Genomic DNA, 23972 nt, shown 5'->3' with positions numbered 1-23972 from the left:
AACATGCACAATACAAAACAATAAGTTATCAGTAATAATTGTGGTCCTGGTGTATGTTTTATCAATTTTGAAATCAATATTAGAATACATTGGCAAATAAGAAAATGAGCAGTCAATGAACACACCCTTGAATTCAAAATTTGACAGTTTCTCTATTGTTTAGGGGTTGTGTTTTGTTTTTATAATATAGTTTAAGAACATTGATGGTGAGCAAGACATACATGTACTGTAAACAGTAATCTTCTTTTTATGCAGACATTCCACTCTTGCCTGCCATTGGTACCATGACCAAGGGTAGTGCCCCCAACTTTGTGGTCAACTGGCTAAACAACAAAGAGCTCCAGTTCACCCTGGCGGCGGAGACCCTTCTCCAGACTGGTCAAGAGTCTCGGAACAGCACCTCCACCATCCCTGCACCAGCAGAGGAAGAGGAGGAGGAGGTAGACGGTGACACTTCTCTTGATCAGGGCACAACCTCAGATGATGGTGGGTCTTCAAAAAAAAATTTATATGAGTTTTAACTTTGATAACATATACAGGAAAGTTGTATGTTATGATAGTTGATATTCTGCTTTTATGTACACTGTAAAAAAAAGCATGTTGTTCAAGCATGTGGCTCTGAAACAAGTTGTTTAAACTTTAAACATTAGTTGTTAGAGTGGCAAATTCAAACAGCATATTTGAAATTGAAACAGTGTGAAATCTTAGTACTTTTATATTGATACAGGCGGGTGTTTCATAAAGCTGTTGGTAAGTTAAGAGCGACTTTAAGAACGACTGGTGATCCTTTCTTGTGGTAAATGGTATACACCAAGATGTTCATTGGTGGTGGTTTAACATACATGTAAGAAAGGTTCACCAGTCATTCTTAAAGTCACTCTTAACTTACGAACAGCTTTATGAAACACTCCCCCCCCCCCCCCTTGTACATCATTCAAAATCCTGGTCATTAGCTCTACTCCCTGGGGAGTATTTCAGCAAGAGCTCAATGCAAAACACTCTTCATTTACCCCTTTTTCAGTGAAATGATAAACAAAAAGAGAGAAGCCTTGAAGAAGAGAGATGTGAGATATAATCTAGTCAAATGAAAGAAATGCAAGGAATGAGTATCTAGTACATTTGTAAATTTGTTACTTTTATTCTATTACATGCATATTTGAAGATGAAATATTCAGTGATGACATGTTGCAACTTGATTTTTAATGCTTTGTCATCAGATGGAATTAGTTGTGATAATCCATTAGATCTCTTTGAACTTTTGTTAGTTGACCCATTCTAAACTTTTTATGAAGCTAAAGCCCAACTCTGGAGTGGTTTACGTGCCCTGCAAGTGATAGTTGGTAGTAGTTTGAATTCTTTAAATCTGATATGCCAGGAATTAGTGATGGATTGGTGACAAGGCCAAAGTTTGGAGCTCTATTGTCAGCATAAATGTAGTTTAAACCTTGTTTGATCAATGATTCACACTCTAGATTAACAACTGATTATTCAGATTTATCCATGGTGTTTGGCAAATATTTAGCTAGAGAGATGTGCTGGAATCCTTCCAATTCAAAGTAAAGCTCTTTGAATATAGCTTTTATTTCTTTTGTTTATTCACAACTAAAATTATGCCAAATGATTCTGTGTCATTGAGCGCTTACATGTATTATGATTTAAAGTGTGATGTATCTGTTTCATGCATGTTCTTGGTCCAGTTGCACAAAAGTAACTTTTACGTTATCTCTGCTGTCATCCAATGGTAGCTTTCATCATAATGATGCTCAACAGCCAATCAAAGTCAAGGATTCCATCATCATGATGGAGGTTATCATGAATCACAAAGTTACCACAATTATTAACTTTTTGCAACATGACCCAGTGCCTCTACATGCTGATTCTTTGGTATCAATACTCGACGAAAGCTTAATTTTGATCAGAGATACATATATTCCAAAACACTCTTTATCTTGATAACATATTTACACTGGAACAGAAAAGAGCAAATTATTCCTGCAAACTACTCCTACACTGTACATCAATATTTTGGGTTAAAATATTGGGTAACTTCGATTCATAGAGTGGAATCTTAGATAACATAAATTTATGCATGTCAGGAAAACTTTTGAATTAGGATTTTTAAATAGGATATGTTTTGTAGAATGTGGTCTGAAAAATTGATTTTGAATGTATAGCGCACATGTCCACCTTGTTAGGTGCTCAAGGCACTCCTATATTACAGCGGCTATATGCCAGCCTACTGATTCTGGTGCTCCCAGCTTCTTGAGGAATTACTTCCTGTCAGTACCCATTTACCTCACCTGGCTTGATTGCAGCATATTGTTGATCAATTAATTGCTGAAGGAAATTACACCCTGGCGTGAATTCGAACCCATGACACTTTTTTCAGTCTGGAGACTAATTCACTGGGCCACAACATTCTACATGAAATTATATCATTCTAAGAAAATGTTGAATCCTTTCATATCTGCCCCTATATGTTTTCTTACATAATTGGAAATAACAACAATTGTGACTGTATTTTTTGTTTTTCTTTTTATATGTTTGAATTACAGATGACATTCCAACAGTGAAAATACATGTTGAAAACTCCTCTCCAGGTATGTAAAGATTCATAATTTACATCTTCATTGACTCCAGAACAATTTACTTGGTTTTTTTTTTATTCTTTTTTGACTAATTTGTTATTTCGCTCATGATATTCATCATTCTCTATTAGGAGTACAATCCACAAAAATTTAAAGCCCTAGAAATGTAAACTTTAGTTTTAGAAATTATTTAGCAATAATCCTATTACTATTTTTTTTGGTTTCTGTTAGCAATGCTTTGGCCATCTCATTATATTTCTTGATTATGTTATTTGTTACAGACCTTACCAAAGAAACCAATAGTGGTAGCCCTCGTATCCCACCAGCACGTCCTGATAGCTTGAACACCAGCCCATTCTCACCACCTAGCAGTACTCTTCCCAACACAGACATGCTGGACATTGAAGAGAAGCGTGCCATCGAGAAGAAATTCCAGGGACTGATCAAGGAGTGGCATTGCAGTCCAGATATGCTTTACAGTATCCACCCAATCGATGGATCCTTTCTACTTTGGTTGGTAGACTGGATGGATGAGCACATCCCTGGTGTCCATCGGCAACCCCAGGTCAGCTTCTCCTGCCGTATTCCACATGCTTTCCCTACGTTTGATGCCACCACTCTGTGCAACAACCTTGTGCTTTATCGGAGCAATCTAACCATGGACCCTCGAGCCAGCAAGCGATTAGCAGACCCCTTGTCTCCTGTTGATGCCAGTGGCATGACCCCAAGTTACAGTTTTGCCAGGTACCTGAGCCAGGTGCCTTCTGGTGTGGATATCTTTGCATTTACACCAAAGGTATCCATGCTCTCAAAGCATGCCAATGGTTCATTGAATCAGTGGGAGATCAGTTTTCAGGAGGGGTCTAAGTTCCAGACTGTCCTGAATGTCAGCCATGTTGCGCGCTCATGTGGTCATCGCTTCAGCCTCAATCATCTCGCATGCCATCCAATCTTGCCTCTTCTCCTTACCACTTCCCACCATAACATCCCAAAGGTTGAAGTGGACTTTGATGTGGCCACTAGCCGCAGCCGAAGGACTTCCATGATATCACGAAGAGCCTCTATTGTGAAACGCGCCAGTATGGTAATAGAAGCCACTGGGCAGAACCCTGTCACACCTGGTGCAATAAACCTCTTTGGCAAAAACATTCTCTCTGAGAGTGAGCACAACCGGCTGATGACACTGTACAACTCAACCGTCGAAGGATCAACTCAGGATTTCAATGAAAAGGATGATATTATTCTCCCAGACGAACTCATGGAGCAGGTCAATGCAGAACTCAACTGGCCTGACATGAGCGCTCCAACAGGACTCTGCAGCGAGCTTATCCTTTGGAGGGTCTTCAATGTTGGCCCTCTTGGGAAAGGTGGTGGTGTGATGGAGCTGGCACGGATCAACTCTCCCTTTGTGTCTGCCTTCTCCCACGTTGCTTGGATGCCCAGCCTTCTACCAAGCTCTTGCTTGGGACCCATCTCCAACTCTCCCAGTGCATGCTTCATAGCATCCGATGGTTACAGTCTTCGGTTGTTCCAGGCAGTCATCGATGCTCGCTCACTGCTTAATGAAATAACTCCTAGCAGCAATCAACTTGAGGTTAGTGTCATGCCACACTCACATCTGCAAAACTGAGTCCAGACCAACTTAATTTCCAATAACATACAGAATGGTTGGTGTGATTATACATGTAGCATTAGAACCTACAGGTATCTTTGCAACTTGGACAGAGCCAATGATTACACCATCATTTCATTTCAAAATTTCTTTTGACTTTGTACATTTTCTAAACCAATAATTTTCTTATTGTAGAAAAATTAATGATAAGTGAAGATTTTGCAATCATGTTTTTATTTTCAATTCATTTGCAGCACATTAAACAAGGGATAACTTGATATGTAAGATTTGCACAAAATTGTAACAAAGTTTATGAATAAATTTTTGCAATTCACAAGGTTTTCTTTCACATTTATTGCATTTCCTTTCCAGGGATATCTGAGTAGTAGCTCTCCAGTCACAGCATTCCTGCTCCAGAACACAGATGAAAACAGTGAAGACGATGACGAGAAGAAAGGTCAGAAGTGTCCTCAGGTCATCAGTCTTCAGTCTACATCTAGACCAGGATGTATCATTGAGCTGGACACACTCAATGATGCCAAACAGGTAGGATTCTAAACCAATAATGTGCAGAGCATTCATTTTACAAATAGTTTTTGTATCGCCTGCATAGCAGAGCGAGACTATAGGCGGCGTCAACATCATATCTTAACCGAAGGTTAAGTTTTTGAAATGACAGCATAAACTTAGAAAGTATACAGACCTAGTTCATGAAACTTCGACATAAGGCTAAACAAGTATTACATCCTGCCCTAGTTTAATAGTAGTTTTCAGAGTAAGCACTGCTGCTATATTGAATTGCGTAATGCGGTCGAGACTGCCAGAGCCGCTCCACTTGTTTCAGTGGTTTACTGATTAATTTACTCTATGCCAGTATGATGTAAGGATTTCAGTGGCTTATAAGAGTTGTCTTTAAAAATCACTGACTGAATATTTGCTACATATGATCTCTAGACATGGATTCAACTAGATGCTCCCCCCTTATCAGTTCAGAGTTCTGTAACACAAAGCTTAGCAATGAATAGCAAGTATGAAAGAACACTTCTTATTGGTTCCTGGTCAGTATTTTGAACCAAATGCGCATGTAGCATTGATTTTTTTCTAAGGTACTGGGCACTGTACTTTTAAGTCATGCATCATTTCATGCAATACTTTCATTTTCGTATTGCACAGTTTCCTGTTTATTATACCTTGGTTCTTCCCCCCTCCACAGAATTGGCAGAATGTACAGTTGATGCATGTTTACCAGCAGCAGTTCATCTCAGGTCCAGACAGCAAGATCCATCAGTCACGGTCCAGTCACCGACTAGGCAGTACCAGCTCCTCACCTCTACACACCAGTCTCTTTGAGGAGCGCTTCTTCCTGGTGGTTGTGGAGAGGAAACTGACAGGGGAGTCCATGGTACATATGTGGTACGTTCGGCTGGAGAGGGACGTGTCCAAGGGTGGAGGTGAGTCTGCTCTCTGAGGAGTGTGTTAACCTTAGAAAAGTCAGAGGCAAGTTACATATTGGGATTCCTCCCCCCCCCCCCCCCCCCCTCCTTTCACCTTCATTATTTCCCCCATTCTTCTGAAGACACAGCAGATCCAAGAGGGGACTTTATTTTGAATTTGCCTTCTACAGATTTGTTCTGTACCCTTATCCAGTTCATATGAATAAAATATTTGTTATACATACATGTAGCTGTCTCCTTGCTTTCATGAAATGTCATGAATAAGTGGTCATGTCCAAGGTTTAGTTGACAATATGTTTAATTTCAAGTAAATTATATACAGTATTGATACATGATACATAAAAAGAAATTATAAGGCAACTGCAGTTGATTGCCAGAAATCTTATAATACGACATACCATGTCCCACCTTGAAATACATGAATGGACTCTGGATCTATCACAACTGATCATTGTCAGTGGTTCCCTGTTCATTTTGTCTTTCGATGAAGAGATGAATATGTCCTCGAAATGTTTTTAAATTTTGCAAGTACACGTAATCATTGGTGTATTATTTCTGTTTCCTCCAGTTCCATGTGATGGCCTAGAGTCTGATGAGGAATCCCAGCTAGATGATGATATTCCAGATGATTCTTCCAGTGATTTCTCAGATGGAGAAGCATCCAATCAGTATGACTCTGAGAAGAGTACCAATCAAGTTTCCAGCAAGATAAAAACATTCTCCCGGAAGGTGTGCAGTCAGAAGCTAGATCTTCCTGTTGGGGTTGAAGTTGTCAGTGCGACTCCAGCAGCAGGTCATCTTAGTTCCTCCAGCATTTACCCAGCTTGTGTTGCACCCTACCTCTTTGCAACAGCTTGTTCAGATGGCAAACTGCGCTTCTGGACGTGCAATATGTCATCAGGTGATGGTTCCCAAAGCAGTTTTGATCACGGTGAGGATTTGCCAGGGGAAATTGATCCGTCCAAAGAAGATGATTTCACAAGAGCTGATTATAGTTGGGAGGAGTGGAAGCTGCTTGTACAGGTTGAGACCGATAGTTCTCTTGGTGTTGCAGGTTTACCAGTTGCACTGAGCTCTGCCTACAATGGACGCATTGCTTGCATTTTCAGGACAAATCCACACCATGAACACCACAATACGGACCTGATTCCGTTGAAGTTGGCTATATATGAGTGTGAGTCTACTGGAGGATCAGAATGGATGATTGAAGAAGCGATTGACCTTGGGATGCTCGACCTCAAAGCTTGGATGCGACAGGAAGATGATGAAGTTCCAGAATCAGAGGTGATCAACTACAAGACAATGAAGCGAAGCTCAAAGGTGAATGACTTCCTCCACATCTCACCATCTCCAAACTCAAGTTGTGGCAGTCCCCCATCTCCTGAGAACCTACCAGCTGTCCTGACGCAACGCAAGCGCAGCATCCTCAAAGCCAAACAGTCACAGTATGATGATGCTGGACTCCCAGTACAGCTCTCTTGGGTATCCAAAGAGGATGGCACTCATATTCTCACTGTTGGCATGGGGTCCAAAGTTGTTGTCTTTGCTCCTGTTTCAACAGAATTTGTAGAAGCAGGAGCTAATGGCATACCTGATGATATCATAACACAGCAAACAGGTCTCCAACGAGTGGCAACCATGGGGGAAACCACCAGCTTAAGGTGGCTACCACTTAGAACAGTCAACTTGAGTTCAGTTGATGGAATTGCACCACATTCCAAGATGCTCTCTTGGGTGAGAGCAGGAATTCTTGTCGTCGGCTTGCAGAATGAGATGCATGTGTATAGTCAGTGGAGAGAGGAAAATTGGAGATCCAGGAGACGAAAGTATAGAAGACCAGTTCCAAGCACAACAGACACACTTGTCTCTCAGAAGAGCACAAATTCCAGTTTGTCTGTTAATCTCCAGACAATCCCTATGTCAAGAACAGACAGAGAGAAATCTTACAATGACATGTCTGAGCTCCTCCGAGAGTCAGCAATGATGTCTTCTATCCAAGAGCAGGAGGATGACAAAGATGATATCAAGCAAGACTTTGGACTCTTTGAAATATCGTACTCCACATGTCCTGTTCTTCCACAGTACCATCCTAAACAACTCATGGGTTTGATGAGCAGTGGGAAGATTCGAAGAGTCAAGGCCATCCTGGTTCATCTGGTTAACTGCATCGCTGGAGAGGATGCAGTCAAGCAGTCCCTCCTGGCTAGTGTCACACAAGACAGAGACCAGGATGATGAGGAAGCAAAGTTTCGACGTAGCTTGCGAACACTTTCAGTGGCACACAGTCCAGTTGAATCCTCTGTCCTTGATGACAGTGGTCCCAAGCTAGACTACATAGAACTTGTATCAGTACCACCTCTTCCACTCTACCGTCTCACATCAGCAGACACACCTGTCACCGTCACAACCGCTCCTGCTGTCAATAGGGCAACTCGAACAACCAGCATTCTTAGTCCACCAGATGAAATCACTACAGTAGATGCTCAGGACTACACCCAGCTCTTTTCGACCAGCTTAGAGGCATTTCCATCTTCTCTTGATGCAGAAGGTGAACTTAGATCACCTCAAGATGGTGCAGCATCATTGGCCAGTAAACTCAAAGACCCTACATACTTCACTGTAGGACAAGCCCAGCTACTTACCAACTATCTGACTCATATGCATCTACCAGGTTTATCCTCTCTGGATCAGATGCATCTTCTAGCTCTTGCTGATACTATTGCTTCTACCAAGACAGAGATTACACCACATAGTGGAGGAAGTGCAGGTGAGAAAAATAGCTTTACAATTATCAGATACCTCAGTGTATCCATGCGTACATGCTGCAAATATTTGTAATATGATCATAGTACAAGTTTTTCACCAATAAATATATTTTTATACAGATATTTATGGTTCAATAAGTAGATATTGAAGTATCATTTGTAAATCAGTATGCTACACATGTACAATTTTTTTCAGCAAACCCATTGTTCTATTTCCTTTCATGTTCCAGGTACTGTGATAGCCAGAGAAGGAGCGGGTTATGCAACAGTTGATGATTCAGATTCATCTCATGCAGGTTAGTTGTTTAATCTGGACTCCTTAACTTTAAAGTTTGCAATGAATTGCAACTATTAACAATTCTGATGGGAAATGATGAATATCATCATCACCATTGTTTTGATCGTAATGCAATGTACATGTATTTAGGTCATCTTATTCAAAGTAACAAAGAATTGAAAACCCTGGCTGTCACATAAGTTGGCAAAAATGCATCGTAAAAGTAAGTACACTGAAATGTTTGTGAGGGTTTGAATTTTAATAATATCCTGATTCTACAAAGACAAGATTGATTCTCATGGCCATTTCATGAAAGCTTAGCCAAATTTGTTGTGATAACAGCTTGTGAATGTGATGGATAATGCGAAAAGAAGGATGAATGCACTTGACGAGATGAATATACAAACAAAAATGTTTTTGTCTGACTCTCTGTAGGTGAAACTCTAGATGAATGTGGACTTAGATTCTTGCTTGCAATGAGGTTCCACATCTGTCTCACCAAATCTCTCCCAAGACATCAACAGGTGAGTTGATTTATACAGACACACATGTCTACCCCGATTAGGCACTTGAGCCTACATTGAATTTCTTCTTGCCAGTTACTAATCTGGTAATCTAGTACATATAATAATAATAATAATAGCCAATTTTTATAAAGCGCTTTACCCAGAATGGCTCAAAGCGCGTTACAGCATATTATTACCCCGGTCATGGATTCATTTCAATCCCGCACGAAAAGTGCACAATTTCCACTCCCTGGGGGGCATTCCTTGCATTCATCGCAGCCTCATTATGGCGCTGGCTAAATCAAACATACAAAATCTTTCGCACCCTACCGGGTACCCATTTAGCGCCTGGGTCGAGAATGGCAAAGTGTGGATTAATCCCTTGCCAAAGGATGCTAGACCGCAGTGGGATTCGAACACACAACCCTCTGTTTACAAGGCGAGAGTCAGAACCACTACACCACGGCTCTTCCATATGCGCACAAACGAATACATGGTTTACCATCAAACCACTACACTCTTCTTCTTTATAGAAATCTTCATAAGATACATTTTTCTTCTATACCTGGGTGAAGAGAACCTACGGTAGAAAAACACTTATAACAGGGGTATTGCGGTGATATTTGAACCATGGACCTAGTGGTTCAAAGTCCTGTTATCCACTAATCCTCATGACCTTTATTTGCTGGTGTACATGAGGATAACTTGATAACCAATGTAAATTATTATTTTATATCTTAAATTTCTAGGTACAACTGAAACACCAGGGTATTGGGAGCTGTCACTTTGCATGGGCATTTCACTCAGAGGCAGAAGAAGAACTCCTGTCCCTCATCCCAGGTATTCAGAAGGGTAAACCTACATGGACGGAGCTTCGATCAGTGGGCGTAGGCTGGTGGGTCAGAAACAACACCACGCTCAGAAGATGCATAGAAAAGGTATGACTGCCCATATCAAATTTCTTTCAAACTTTTTCCATTCAGTTTGTTTCAAAGGTTGGATTCCCTTTTAACCTAATGGGCATGTCACTGCTACATTAAATGGCTATAAACACAGTGTTAGGCTTTTGAAATGCAATTTAACTCATCATATTATCATCATACAGGTTGCCAAGTCACAGTTTCAGGCAGAGAAGAATCCATTGGATTCAGCGCTCTTCTACTTAGCCATGAAGAAGAAGAATGTTCTCTGGGGATTATTCAGGTGAGCAATGAAGTCCCTGTTCGTAACTCAAATACATTGAGCAAAGGAAAAGTGCTCCATATTATCACTGCTCTTCAATTGGAAATTCAGAAGATTGAGTGATTCAATCTCTTGTCTAACTTGCTTATTGTGAAGTATTGGACTGAATTTTACCAACAAATTATCTGACTAGTGTTTGATTGAAAAGTCTGCTAAGCAGAGGTGTTTCAATCAGCAACTATTTTTTACTTGGTGTTATGATTTTTGAATTAGGAGGTTGCTTAATGTACCCAGCTCAGGCACATTCACACACTTGCATGGGATAATTGAATGAGATTATGACCGTTTTTAATCAGACGGATCCTGATCTCTTTCATCCACACACTGGGATTAGTATATGTGATTAGGAGAGGCATAGAATGGTCCAACTGTGGCCATATTAACTCACTTGCTTGGGATTAATGAATAGGTTAAAGAGAGGTGTTAATAGGTTCAACTGTGGCCATATTCACTCTCTTTCTTGGGATTAGTGAATAGGATTAGGAGAGCTGTTAATTGGTCAAACTGAGGCCTTAGTCTCTCACTTGCTTGGGATTAGTGAATAGGATTAGGAGAGGTGTTAATTGGTCTAACTGTGGCAATATTCACTCACTTTCTTGGGATAAGAGAATAGGATTAGGAGAGGTGTTAATTGGTCTAACTGCAGCCATATTCAACTTGCTTGGGATTAGTGAATGGAATAGATACAGAATGACCAGTATCTCAGCTAAGGACATTATACAACTACTTACTTGGATTATGAAATAGGATTTGATGCAGTTCCATGATTACCCATCGCAAAATACTTTGGGACATAGATGTACAGAGTGATGTTTTATCGTTTCTAAATTCTTTTAATTTCTAAAGATTTTTTTATAAGAAACATCTTTAACTTTTAATATGAAATATATTTATGACATTTTCTCCTTTTACAGGTGTGCCAATGATCGCTGTCTGTAATACTAGTAGTTTAAACTTTAAATTATTGTTTTCCCATTCTTTAGGTCCATCAAAGATCAACGTATGACAACGTTCTTCCGAAATGACTTCAACACTGATCGCTGGCGCAAGGCAGCCCTGAAGAATGCCTTTGCCCTGCTTGGTCGACAGCGTTTTGAGCATGCAGCGGCCTTCTTCCTCCTTGCCGGGTCCCTCAAGGATGCTGTAGAGGTCTGTATGAACAACCTTGAGGATGTGCAGTTGGCCATGGTGGTTACCAGGCTATATGAGGATGAAGAGATGCCAGCCAAGCAGAAGGAGATACTCAGATACAAAGTAAAGTTGTTTATGACAAAAATTTGTTTTCCTTTTGGGGGACCTGGTCCAGTCTTTTTCCGTTTTATTTCTTGTACTTTCATATTATACTTGATCAGTGATGTCCAAATATTCCTTAGCACTACCTAGTAGTCCGGCAGCCCAGGAGGTTTATTCAACCGAAAGCCGGACAAGCAAATGACCCCATAGCTGGATGGCATGGACCCTGAAGTTTACAAAAATGCATAGTATGATGGTGCAAAGGAACTCCCATTGCCGACTCGTCTATATAACGCAGTCATACATGGTATAGGTTCATTGTTGAAAACTAGGCTGAAAACGAAGCCTATAGACTGCCCAGTGGGCAATCAATCTTTGCTGAAATAATTTATTTATCAGCAGAGACATAATGAAGATGAAAATATGTTGTTTGGAAGATTTAATATCATGCAAAATGCAGGAAACATCAATACAGTAGGCATATTGTTCGCACACCTCAGCTATATGGTGAAAATAGGCCCAAAACGCACGATTTCTATGTGCGCATCATATTGAAAAGGGGGCTGAAATCACAGTCTATAATGTCATTTCCAATTACTGGCATATATTTTCTAAAAGTAGAGATATAGATGAAGAGAATGATATTATGCTTGAGAGGAAATATATCAAATAAAGTACACTAATAAAGAAAATAAATTTCTGAATCGATTTTCGACAATTTTTGAAGCAAGAAATCTCCCAAACTAATGATATGCAAATTTTATTACGTAATTTGCATATGTAAACAATAGTTTCTGTTCGTGAAATTTTGCATATTTCTTGTGCACTATTTGAACAATATATTTTGAAAGTTTCATACAAAACAAGCATGGTTTGGCTGAGATATTTCCCCTTGACTTCATGCTATGTGTAGAATGTCAAAAAAATGGTGAAATAGGGCCATTTTGTAGTGACGTCATATATTACGTCATTTCGGAGGGAAGACCACGGATAGAACCCGGCAGCAATGCATTTTTGTAAACTTCAGGGTCCATGCCATCCAGCTATGGGGTCATTTGCTTGTCCGGCTTTCGGTTGAATAAACCTCCTGGGCTGCCGGACTATAGAGTTGCTACTCATAATGTAATATGCCTATTCAAATTCATACTAATGTATCTGATTCAATGATGTATGTTTCGGATTTCCATTTATTTTTGTATGTACATTTATTCAGCAATTTAATTTCCTGTTATTAATCTCACATGTAATTTTCTTTGTATGATCAATTTTCAATGTAAGCCTGTCTTTGTATGACCTAATTGTAGTTTTTGAGAAGGTTCCGTAAATACACTCACTTGTATTTTTTTTCCTAATAGATACTTGCTCAAGATGAGAAGGGTGAAAAGCTGGTCCAAAATCAACCTCATCCTGATCCTTTCTTGAGGAGCATAGCCTTCTGGATGCTCAAGGACTATCCTGCCTCTTTGAAGACCTTGTTGCAGTCTTCCACTCAGGAGAAGAATGGTCCTAAGAACAACCTACCCAATGGTCAAGCTACAGAGGATCATGAAGATCATAAAGGAGAGAGGGCCAATCCAGATGTCTTCAATTTCTACAACTATCTGAGGACACATCCTCTCCTGTTGCGCCGGCAGCTAGCAGATGCTAGCAAAGGAAGCCAAGGAGCAGGGTTGTTGATTTCTGGTGCAAGCGTTGGTGGGTTTGGAAAGACTGCAGGAGGTGACCAACTGGTCAAGGATGAGATCACTCCAGAGGAGAGGACATTGTTCTTCACCACAGCTCATGCTCACCTTTCCGCAGGGTGTCCTCTGTTAGCATTAGATGTCTTAGCAAAGATCCCTAAAGTCAGGACTAAAACAAAAGAAGACGATAATAAGATGGTTGAGAGCAAGAGTGTAGATAGCCTTCCAAGTAGCAACATGATATCAACAGGAACCATCGATACAGGGTTCTCAAGTGCCAGCTATACCGGTTCCTCCTCAAAGGACAGTGGGATGGGTATGGACTGGGGTGCACCGGTCAGTAGTCAATTGACCAATGGACATAAGAGTGATTCAGGGTTAGAAATGGACTGGGGTGCACCAGTAGGGGGTAGGTTAGAAGAGGAAGATCTCACTCTCGATTGGGGTGGAGATGACGATGATGATGAAGGAGATGAGAAGGACAAAAAACTGGAGCAGAAGAAATCAAGTTCCTCTGATGATACTAACAATGGCACTCTAATGAATGGTACCGATGATAGTACAAGTAGTAAGAATGAGAGTTCAGTGGTCAGTGATGATAATGAAAGTGGAATTGACATCATAGCTCAGCAGCTCAAGTTCATCTGCTGTCTGAAGATCATGATGGAGGAGCTAAGGACACTTGCCACTGGCTTTGAGGTAGATGGTGGTCAGCTTCGCTACCAGCTCTACATCTGGTTAGAGCAGCAGGTAGAGACGCTACAGCAACTGTGTAATTATGGCAGTCCTGTCACAACCAAGAACATTGTTGAAGATGATGATATGGATGAGCAGGACGGTGGTGAGACAGATGGTGGTCAAGGAACCCTCTATGAACAGCTGCAGGCAAAGCGGTTAGATCTGGAAGAAAAGAGGCAGAGGGCCGTCCGGCGGAAACGATGGCTGCGTGACAATCATCACCTCTTGCGGACACTTGTCAGTTACACCATGTTGTATGGTGCCAATGGAGGTGGGCTGGCATCCGTTGCCATGGAATTAGTTCTCCTCGTCCAGGAGCTCCAGCAGGAGCGCATTGTCCAGCAGCTGTCATCTCCCTTGCCTATTCCAACAACACTCCCTCTGATGTCTGCTAGCATCGCAAACTGCAAAACGGTTGTGACCGATCCCATTCTTTACCTTAGACTTCATATCCATAGTGTCCTTCGAACTATCTTGGACTTTACAGCTCCACCCTCGCCCAACCATCACTCCCCTATCATATCGGTAGTACATGCACTCAGTGCAGCTCTCTCTGCCTGCATCTATCAGAGTCTGTGTGACAGTGATTCATTTAGTGCATCCATTGGAAAATCAAAGGTCACAGGTGAGAAAAACTATATTACTTTATAGATCTTCCACAGTGAACATTATCATAGGCCAAGTCCAACTCAAAATACATGTACAAGTCAATTTGAACCTTAAAGACTTAAATTAAACAAGCAAATAAGTACACTTACCATCAATATGCATGTCGGCTTGTATACAATGGAAAAAATGTTTTATGCTCAATTTTTGCTTTACATTTATATCTTTTAGTTTTTATAGAATGGATCTGCCTAATGAATCTATTGTTGTACCATAGATCATTATTTGATTTTTTTTTATATAAGAAATTGTATTACCAAATTCTATATAAATTCTTATTATTATCATAATAAGTAGATATTTTTTCCTAATGAGTCTAATCTCATTTTTACATTCTTTGGAGCTACATTTGAATGTTTTTTTACATCAAATTTCAGTTAAGTGTATCAAGCTTCATGTATTTAATATGGAGTAGATGTACTAATTTTGAGGAAAAGTATACTTCAGATATGTTATGCTAATCAACATCAAAACTACATACAGCTCTTAATACCCCTCATTGCTTAAAAACAGGAATGGATGCATACACCCCTGGTAGTAGGAGTCATGTGATGTTCAGAGTTGGTCACCTGGTCAGCGTTGGTAGGAAACGTAGTCGACATCAGAGTCAGGAGCAAAATAATCTAAGTATCACTTCACCTCCAGGAAAATGGCCAGGTATAAGACTGACAATGAGTGAAAGTTCCCACCCCTTTCCTCAAAGTAGCTATAAACAAAGTTATTAGAAAGTCTGATAGTTGGATACAAAAACCATCTGACTTTTGAACTGAATTAATCATATACATGTAGTTCGATTTTGATTATTGTTGGGCATTGATCAGAATGTACTTAAAAGCTTAAAACCATTTTTTTTGTCATTTGAAAAAAAAATGCACCCATATTTTGTTGATTGGTATTTTCTATGCATTATGTGGGTTCTGATCCGCAGACTATATTTTGTTCTGTCTGGAATAAAGTATTATTAGATGTGAACTGTATTTCCAGCAAAATTGATGTTGGGTTTAGTATACAAAGAAAACAAAATTGTCTTGATTTTGTTTTTCCATGCAGTATCGTTCTTTTTTTTTTACAGAAGAACTGTTAAAAATAGCAATTTCATGCTTGTCATATCATGTAAATTATGTGCATCATCGGTCTTATGCCAGAAGGGCAATTACACCATACACTATAGGTTTGTGTCAGAGATGTTACCCTCTACAGCAGAAAAAAATCATATCCTGTTATGTTTTAAAAATTTTGTTTCACTTCCCTCATTAGGCGTAGCAACTTACCAAGCACTTCTTGCCAGTGAGAGAGATGATGACATACCTAGCCCGAACATCCAACTCTGTGAGGGTCTTATTGCTGTCTACATGAGCCTTCTTCTCCATGCACTCTCCAACAACAATGCAAATGAGCTCTTCAGGCTGGTTGCTCATGATCTCAACGGAAAGACATGGGCTTCCGTTTTTGGGGGCGGGGCTAAGGTGGTCGCCCAAGCTAAACTCCTAGGTAGGCATCCTTCTTTTTTTTCATCTTGGTTATAAGCTCATGCATTTTTTTCAAATTAAGTTTATACTTTGATATCATATGTTTATTATCTCTTATTATCAATAGTCAATATCACATGATCTTGATCCTTATTGCTCCCTGTAATGTTAACTTGTAATCTTTGTTGTTTTGAATGAAGAAATTTCTACTCTCTAATATTTGTTGATATTTTGAGGTATACTGTCGTTTATCCTTTCAAGAAGACAGTCATTTTTATTTAATTCATCATGCAAACCTATGTTGTGACTTTCACTGTGAAATGACCAATGAATACAAAATTTGACTTTTCTTGTATCTGAATAACAGTAGATGTCTCTCTATATCTTGATGAAGAAATCTCTTTAATATGGAACTAGAAATGTATGGAAGTCAGACAGATAGGTTTCAAGTATATGGGAGAAAACATGTCTCAGTTGACTAACTCAAGCATTTAGACCAGTTTTGGATGTCTGCAGCACAATTAAAAACAGATCAACATCCTATCAACTGTTCTGCTGAAGTGATTATTGGATGAAGATGAAATTTACCAAAATCTTTTGAACATGTAAAAACCTTTCATTCTGTGAAGTTTGAAAGCCTAATAATCAACCCAATTTGCTAGTTATTCAAAGCTGTGTTGAGGAATATGACAAACAATATTTTAGTTTTGGGTTATTTTGTTAAAGAAGGTCACATCCACAAATATAAACAGTTCATTGAGTTCAGTTTGAATGTCTCCATTCATGCACATATTGTAGAAATTCACGATTTGTTCTGGTCTTGCTATCCTGTAGCATCACACAGCTCATCAAGTGGTGACGAGGCCCTGGCCAAGCAAAGGGATAGACTAGCCCTAAGACTGATGGGAAAAGCCAGCAGAGGAGGTAAATCAGCTGCAGCTACTGATGACAAACCAGTCCTAAGGGAACTCTTCGTACCTCCTGAAACAAGTCTGAGGGACTATTTTCTAGTGAAGGTTGGCCTTTTTCAGTTTTCTTCTGATTCTTCCATCTTCTCTCCCTCTTGTTTCTCTTTTTCCTCATCTATATCTTCCTCTTACTTTTTCTCATTCATCTTAATCTTCTCTTCTTTCTTCAGGACAATTCCACAAAATATGAATTTCTGACCACCCTTTATGTGTATTTGATTTCTAGCTGTTTTGGTATATTATAATGCACTCAAATGATTCTAACTTGAGCCGGTCATTAGGTAAAGTAAGAATGGGGAACTGCGGGTCAGATGTGCCAAATATATTATTATTTTATGGAATTATACTTCTATGAATTATTGTTTTTCATTATTTCTTCATCCCCACACTTTCCCTTTCTCTTCTATTCCCCTTTGTATTTCTTGCTCTTCTTTGTCTATTTTAGTTTGAAAAAAGTACAGAGTACTGTAACACAAAGCAGAACTATTGATCATGAGGTTGATTTCTACGATTGATCATATACAATAATCAATGCAATCAGTCGTAGAAATCAGCCTCATAATCAATCACTAAGCTTTAAGTAACAGGGCCCACATCTTGGTATCAATGCTACAGTAATATCAAACTGATCGATTCATGTCATTGCTAATAACATCATAGCTTTTTGTTGTCATTTTCACCGATGTGACTGTATCATGAGAGTTTTCTGAGTTCAACGCCAATTGCCTTCATGTTAATAAACAATGAAATTGTAGTCTACTATGTTAGTAAATGACTTTCTTTTTCTCATCTACCCATTTTGTTCAGCCTTACATTCCACCCAGCCAGGCAGGAACTGATTACGACTCCAACGCCAGCGACAGTTCGGATGATGAAGACCTTGATGCCTACATGGATGATGATTATGATGACACCGGTCCATTCTCATCTCGTGCATCCCGAAGGAAAAGAAACGTTCCTTTGCCAGGAGAAACAGAACATTCTGATGCAAATTCTTACAGCTGGTGCCTGATGCGTTATGCTGTGATTAAGCTAGTCATCAGTAAAATTCAATCATTCCTTCCAATTGCTGGTATTGAATTAGCAGGTATATATATATTCAAATCTAATCTTAGTTTGCCAAAGTCAGTTATTTATTTTACAATTATCACATTGATGCTAATCATCAGATTTTCAATCAAGTTTTTTTTGTGAAATGGAAATGAAAAGACATCCAACAAGATCAGAGCTGTGAAGTAAAGGTATTTTCAAATAATGCATTATTTCATGTAAATGCATGCACAGATTTAATAGTTGACTCTGATAAATATAGCTGAATCCTTGGATTGCCGATGACTTTCAGGAAACAATCCCTTTTTCTGAAAGTTGAAAAAAGGGATTGTTTCCTGAAAGTCAATCAGCACTGATAGGTTGTCATTATATGACCATTACAATAGTAACAGTTGGACACATAGCTTTCTCAGCCAATTCAAACCAAGGAATCTTCTCAGTCCCCCGTTGCATAAAAGTTACTATTATAGCAACTTTGCCATCCAATGGTAACTTCCTTGAAATATTTGATTCTGATTTGCTGAATAGTATCGGATGGCAAAAGTTACTTTTATGCCATGGGGCCGTGATCTCTCAACTTGTCAGACAACAAATGATAATGAAATGCCTCTCAGATGGCCTGATAGACATATTTTAATTGTATGGCATTTTGTTTTTTATCTTTATCCTCCTTATTCAGAGCTTCCTGTGGCATCGGCCATCTTGCATTCTGTTCTCAAGCTCATGGAGCAATGGCAGCAGGCCAGTGTGCGCAAGCTAGACTTGTTTGCCAGACCGCCTCCTGATTTTATCTCAGAGACCAGCGGTAGCAGCATGACTGGCCTGAGTGGACCGGCCATACTCAGATACAAAGGGCTGCTAGATCCTGCAAACACTCCTTTCAGGTGGGTTACCCATCTTGTGCTCCTGCAACAATAATTCATGTCTTCATTTTTTTGATAATGTAGGGATTTGGGGTTGAGAATAAAATGGGGAGAAGTGTTGAGAGTAGTATTCAAGTTCTTACATGTAGCTCACCGTTAGATTCTGTAAATACACCAATTCAGGTGGATTACCTGAAAGTGACTCCTGCGATAATCTCAGCAAGTCAAACGTGAAATAATAAAAAATTAGCTCACTGAATAACTATGCTAAAAATCCCTGACACAGATAATCACATGTTGGAAGCGCCGTGGTGTAGCGGTTCTGACTCTCGCCTTGTAATCAGAGGGTCGTGTGTTCGAATCCCACCATGGCCTAGCGCCCTTTGGCAAGGCGTCAATCCACAAATTGCCACTCTCACCCAGGTGCTAATTGGGTACCGGTAGGAAACAACCGTCATTGTGGTTGGTGTAGCAAGTGTGCGCCTAACAGGCTGCTTGAAATGCTATGAATCCAGTGACCGGGTAATAATAATTGTGAAGCGCTTTGAACAGTTGTAGATTGATAAAGCGCTATATAAATGCCAATTATTATTATTAATTATTATGTGGGCATGTGTGTTAATTATATTCTAGACAAAGACCTATCTGACAATTTCCCATCATTATCACTGCACAATTCTATAGAGTGTGCACATCCGACAACCTCCTACATGTATATGCTGGACTTAACTGAAATTATTTGTCTCCCCTTTGTGTATTGTATGTGGTGTAATGCGCTCAAACTATCACAGTTGTAGTAGTTCTTGAAGTAAAGAAAATGGAGGGAAAATGCTGGTCGGATATACATACATGTACAAGTTGATGGGGGGGTAATGACCCAAATACATAAACTCGGTCACGCTTTTTGTTAGACTCTTCAAACTAGTTTAGGAAATCATTTTGTAACCATTACAAAATCTATACAGTAATTGTCATGTATGTTTTTCTTTAGGAGTGACTCCAAAGCAACACTTCCTGCGAAGAGGCTGTGGAACTTCCTGGTGAGGCAGGAGATCATCCAGGATATCTTCATCCAGTTTATCTTCAAGAAGGGCAATGTCATGGAAGATATGGTATTAACCAGCCTATCTTGATATCTCCAATAATATCCATATGATGGTTATTTTACATATTTATAAATGAAGTTGTCAGATATACTTTAAATGTAATTGTAAATTTGAACTCAAGATGTCTCCTGGTCTTCAATGCTGCCTATGATGGTATTCTGTGATTTTAAAGATGTTTTAGAAATTGCTTATAGATGTTTTATCAATTTTTGATCTGTGTTACAGCAGAATGGAATGCTGCCATCCATATGTTTTGTCACATTATGTACATGATTCCACATTGCCGCTCTTCACCCTGATGAGGTGAATGGGTAGCCAGTAACCTGGATGGTCCGTTATCGGAATTGCATAAACTGATATTCAGTTGGTTAATTGAAGTGAGCACTGGAATCAGCAGCTGGGTTCAAGGCTTGGTAATAATTGTGCACCTAAGATTGTAATATTTCTACATGAATGTCTATTACTGGTATCATTATCATCTTGTGATTCATTCCGTCTCTTCACACCAGCCTGACTCCTCCATGAGAAGCCCTAGCAGAAGCACCAGTTCTCTCCCTCAGGCAGCATCCCAAGCCAAGCTCATCCATAAAGAACAGGAGAAGATATCAGCTTTCTGCTTCAACCAGGTAACCAAACACCTCTTTATCAGGGGCCAAGGGGTGCATTGTGACACCCCTTAGAATTTGTCAGCATGATCTTTAAGATACATCATTAATAGTTTTGTTCCCCCTACTTAGTGGAGATGCGAAAAAAAGGAGTGCATCCTTGCCCTTCTTAACATTACCCTACCTAGTTTTGGTTTGGATCTGTGCAAGCTTTTGTTCCCAAGTTGATAGAGTTGGTAGACTACGGGGTGCATATTTGACCCTTATAGATGTTGTTGATCTGTGCAAGCTTTTCCCCAAAATATAGTAGAGATAGCAAACCAAGGGGTACAACCTTGCACCCCATTAAAACCATGTTCACTTTTGAAAAAAGTTGTGAAGCTGTGCAAGCTTTATTCTTTAGTTGTTTGAGTCTGTAGGCAATGGGTGCATCCTTGCACCCCTTACCAGTCCTCAATACAATCATGCTTTTATCTCTGAAAAAAAATTGTATTTCAGTATTTCAAGTTGGTGGAGCCCTTGCACACTTAAGTCTACTTTGACCGTAAAGCTGGTAGATTCTTAGTAAGATTTTGAGCCAAGAGTTTATAATATTGCACACCTCTACAAGAGTCTGGTAACAATTATTGTATGCTAGATGCATTAACCTTGCTATCAGCAATTGTTGATTTAAAAACAAATATATGTATTTAGAAAGCTAAGAATAAACAAAATTACTAACATGGTCTCAGTTGAATAAATATCAAGCTATGAATCCAGGCTACATCCTAAGCAAAAGAAAGAGATGTGATGTTACAATTAAGGCTCTATAAATTATTCATCATCAGATCTAGAGGAAGAGAAGTTGTGTTCAATACAATTAAGACAAATGTTTGCATTGTAGGATGCATGAAAATTTGGTTTGGATGCAGTGTGTTTGCTGGGGTTTTTTTAACAGAGCAAAATGCTATTTCTTTGATGCATGTTGGGTTACTGCTTGTTGCAAAGAGCATGAAAAAGAATGCAAATATTGGTGCTGCTAGTTTGATTAATGGGTGGGGACTGTGTATTTAAAACAGGGTTCTTGTGTAATGTCATCTATTGTGTCATCAAAAGAAAACATTGAAATCTACTATACGCAAGTTGATGAAAAAAATCATTTTTTTTTTCAGATAGAAGTATTAAGAATAACCATTTCTATTGTTTATGCAACTTGTACTGAAATCCTGTTTTATAGCATGAAGAATATGTTACTTTTTGAGTTGATGCGTAGCTTTACAGCGTGGTAGTGGTTGTACATTTTTAATATACTAAAATCTGATGATGATATGCATACAAACCAATGTTGGGATTTTCTTCAGATTTTAGACATTGGAAATTGAATCTCTGGGTATCTGAGAAGTAGGCCTGGAAAATTTCATAAGTTTCTGCTTTTGACGTTATTACTAACCTTGAAATACTGTGACCCCAGAAACCCAATGCAGTGTTCGTATGTGAACCCACTGAAGTGATATGTATTATTCCCATTCTTGTGCCATGCTGATCAATAACAGGAACTGCTTTCTTCTCGAAGACACAGTCCTGTAAGTTACTCTGAGCTTCAGAGGGATTGTAACCAATACAGGCTGATAGAAAGAATTCACTTTCATAGCAGTGTGACTTTGAAACAAAATCTATTATATAGAAATTGATATTAGACTACCTGAACATGTACATGTACTGTACATGCTGATTTCTGTACTCTGAAAATATATATAGATTTCAGCTACATGTATCAGGCAAAAAGATGAGTACAGGTCAGCCGTAGCTCAGTGTGGGCTTGTGTTTGTACAATTACTGGTATAGAGAATAGGAATAATAATTTCAAATTTGGAGAAAAAAAATATTACCTGTATTTATTCTTCCTGTAGCATACTGGTAAAGTGACACTTACTGAATGTACATATATTCTTATAAAAAAAGAAAAAAAAAATTAAATTTTTGTTATGCTTTGTCCAAAACTTGTTTTTATTAAGGCCTAATGAGTTTTGAAAAGTGATTGCTCTGTAATTGAGCCAGTAATGCTCTCAATTATTCTTGAAACCAAATTTCCATTTAAATATTAACATATTCATACATTGTGTGAGGTTACAATCCCAATAAGCTTGTGAGGAATTACACTTTATTTGCTCAGAACCTCCATGTTTATTTGATTTTGATTTCCTTATGAACAAAGATTATATATATATTTTTTTATGTCGCAATTATATTTTTCATGATTTGCTCTTTTAGTCCATCACTTTAGCTTGCAATTGCAGTGGTTTTATCTTAAGCACCTTCATTCATTTTTACCTTTATATTTATTTGCAGTGCAGGTTTGTGTCTTGCATAATTAAAGTGAATTTGAATGATTAATTAATGCATGTTTTAGAAATCAAGATAAATTTGACAGTTTATACAATAAAGTTATGAGAGTTTTGAATCAGATGTTTGGAGTTCAGTTATGAAACATTGTAGGATTATAACATCACATCAATTTAGGGCATTTTATTTAGATTATTGTCAATACTTAATTCAATTCTTTCTGCAAGAAATATATTTGCAAGAATTATTTTTTTACGGAGTTTACAAAATACACATTATTATGTATCTATTTTCTCGAATTTTGTTTAACACTTTCTTCGTCTTGTGAATGTTTTGTTGAAAGATATTCAAGTTTCTCTTTCTCACATTTGTATATTTTGAGCTTCCACCACAAAATAACATTTCATTCGTATTGGGGTATTCTCTTCTTCATTTTGTTTAATTTCTATTCACAATTTAAAAAGTATGTTATGGTTATTTTCCCATGGCATGACCCATCTATAATAATAATAGAAAAATAATTATAATAATAGAAAATATGATATACTTAACAAAGATGCACTAGTTTCTACTCACAAATTATACAATGAATCATTACATATGTATGTTTTCAAATATTATGAAAGGTTAGCAGAGGCTGATTATCTCTTCATGATGCGCTATTCAAAGAATCTCCTTATCACTATCAATGAACAGTTACTTGTATACTACTTGAACGATGCCATGAATAATATATGTCACATATTGGTTTGTTTCATAATTTCATTGGTTAGTTTTTATGTCTCATCCCTGTTATAAATCAGAGAAACTCTCTACTCTCAGACTA

The 23972-nt window shown here is 38.7% G+C and overlaps 1 protein-coding gene across 1 annotated transcript in view; it reads left to right on the top strand.

The window, feature by feature from the left end:
- The window catches only part of LOC129262557 (dmX-like protein 1), a 77142-nt gene that overhangs the window by 40472 nt on the left and 12698 nt on the right, over positions 1-23972 (top strand). Inside the window, exons 11-29 of the mRNA XM_054900683.2 lie at positions 256-486; positions 2556-2600; positions 2870-4182; positions 4573-4746; positions 5414-5651; positions 6223-8421; positions 8650-8715; positions 9132-9220; positions 9952-10140; positions 10308-10405; positions 11428-11698; positions 13033-14722; positions 15277-15420; positions 16021-16254; positions 17067-17248; positions 18008-18287; positions 18930-19134; positions 20105-20225; positions 20729-20845. Of these exons, the coding sequence (XP_054756658.2) occupies positions 256-486; positions 2556-2600; positions 2870-4182; positions 4573-4746; positions 5414-5651; positions 6223-8421; positions 8650-8715; positions 9132-9220; positions 9952-10140; positions 10308-10405; positions 11428-11698; positions 13033-14722; positions 15277-15420; positions 16021-16254; positions 17067-17248; positions 18008-18287; positions 18930-19134; positions 20105-20225; positions 20729-20845 (7886 nt within the window). The remainder of the gene's footprint in view (positions 1-255; positions 487-2555; positions 2601-2869; positions 4183-4572; positions 4747-5413; positions 5652-6222; positions 8422-8649; positions 8716-9131; positions 9221-9951; positions 10141-10307; positions 10406-11427; positions 11699-13032; positions 14723-15276; positions 15421-16020; positions 16255-17066; positions 17249-18007; positions 18288-18929; positions 19135-20104; positions 20226-20728; positions 20846-23972) is intronic.

Source organism: Lytechinus pictus, chromosome 5 (genome assembly GCF_037042905.1).
Source record: "Lytechinus pictus isolate F3 Inbred chromosome 5, Lp3.0, whole genome shotgun sequence".
In the NCBI taxonomy this organism is placed as follows: Eukaryota; Metazoa; Echinodermata; class Echinoidea; order Temnopleuroida; family Toxopneustidae; genus Lytechinus; species Lytechinus pictus.
Note: the sequence above shows the minus strand (reverse complement) of the source record. Positions and strands in the feature narration are given on the sequence as shown.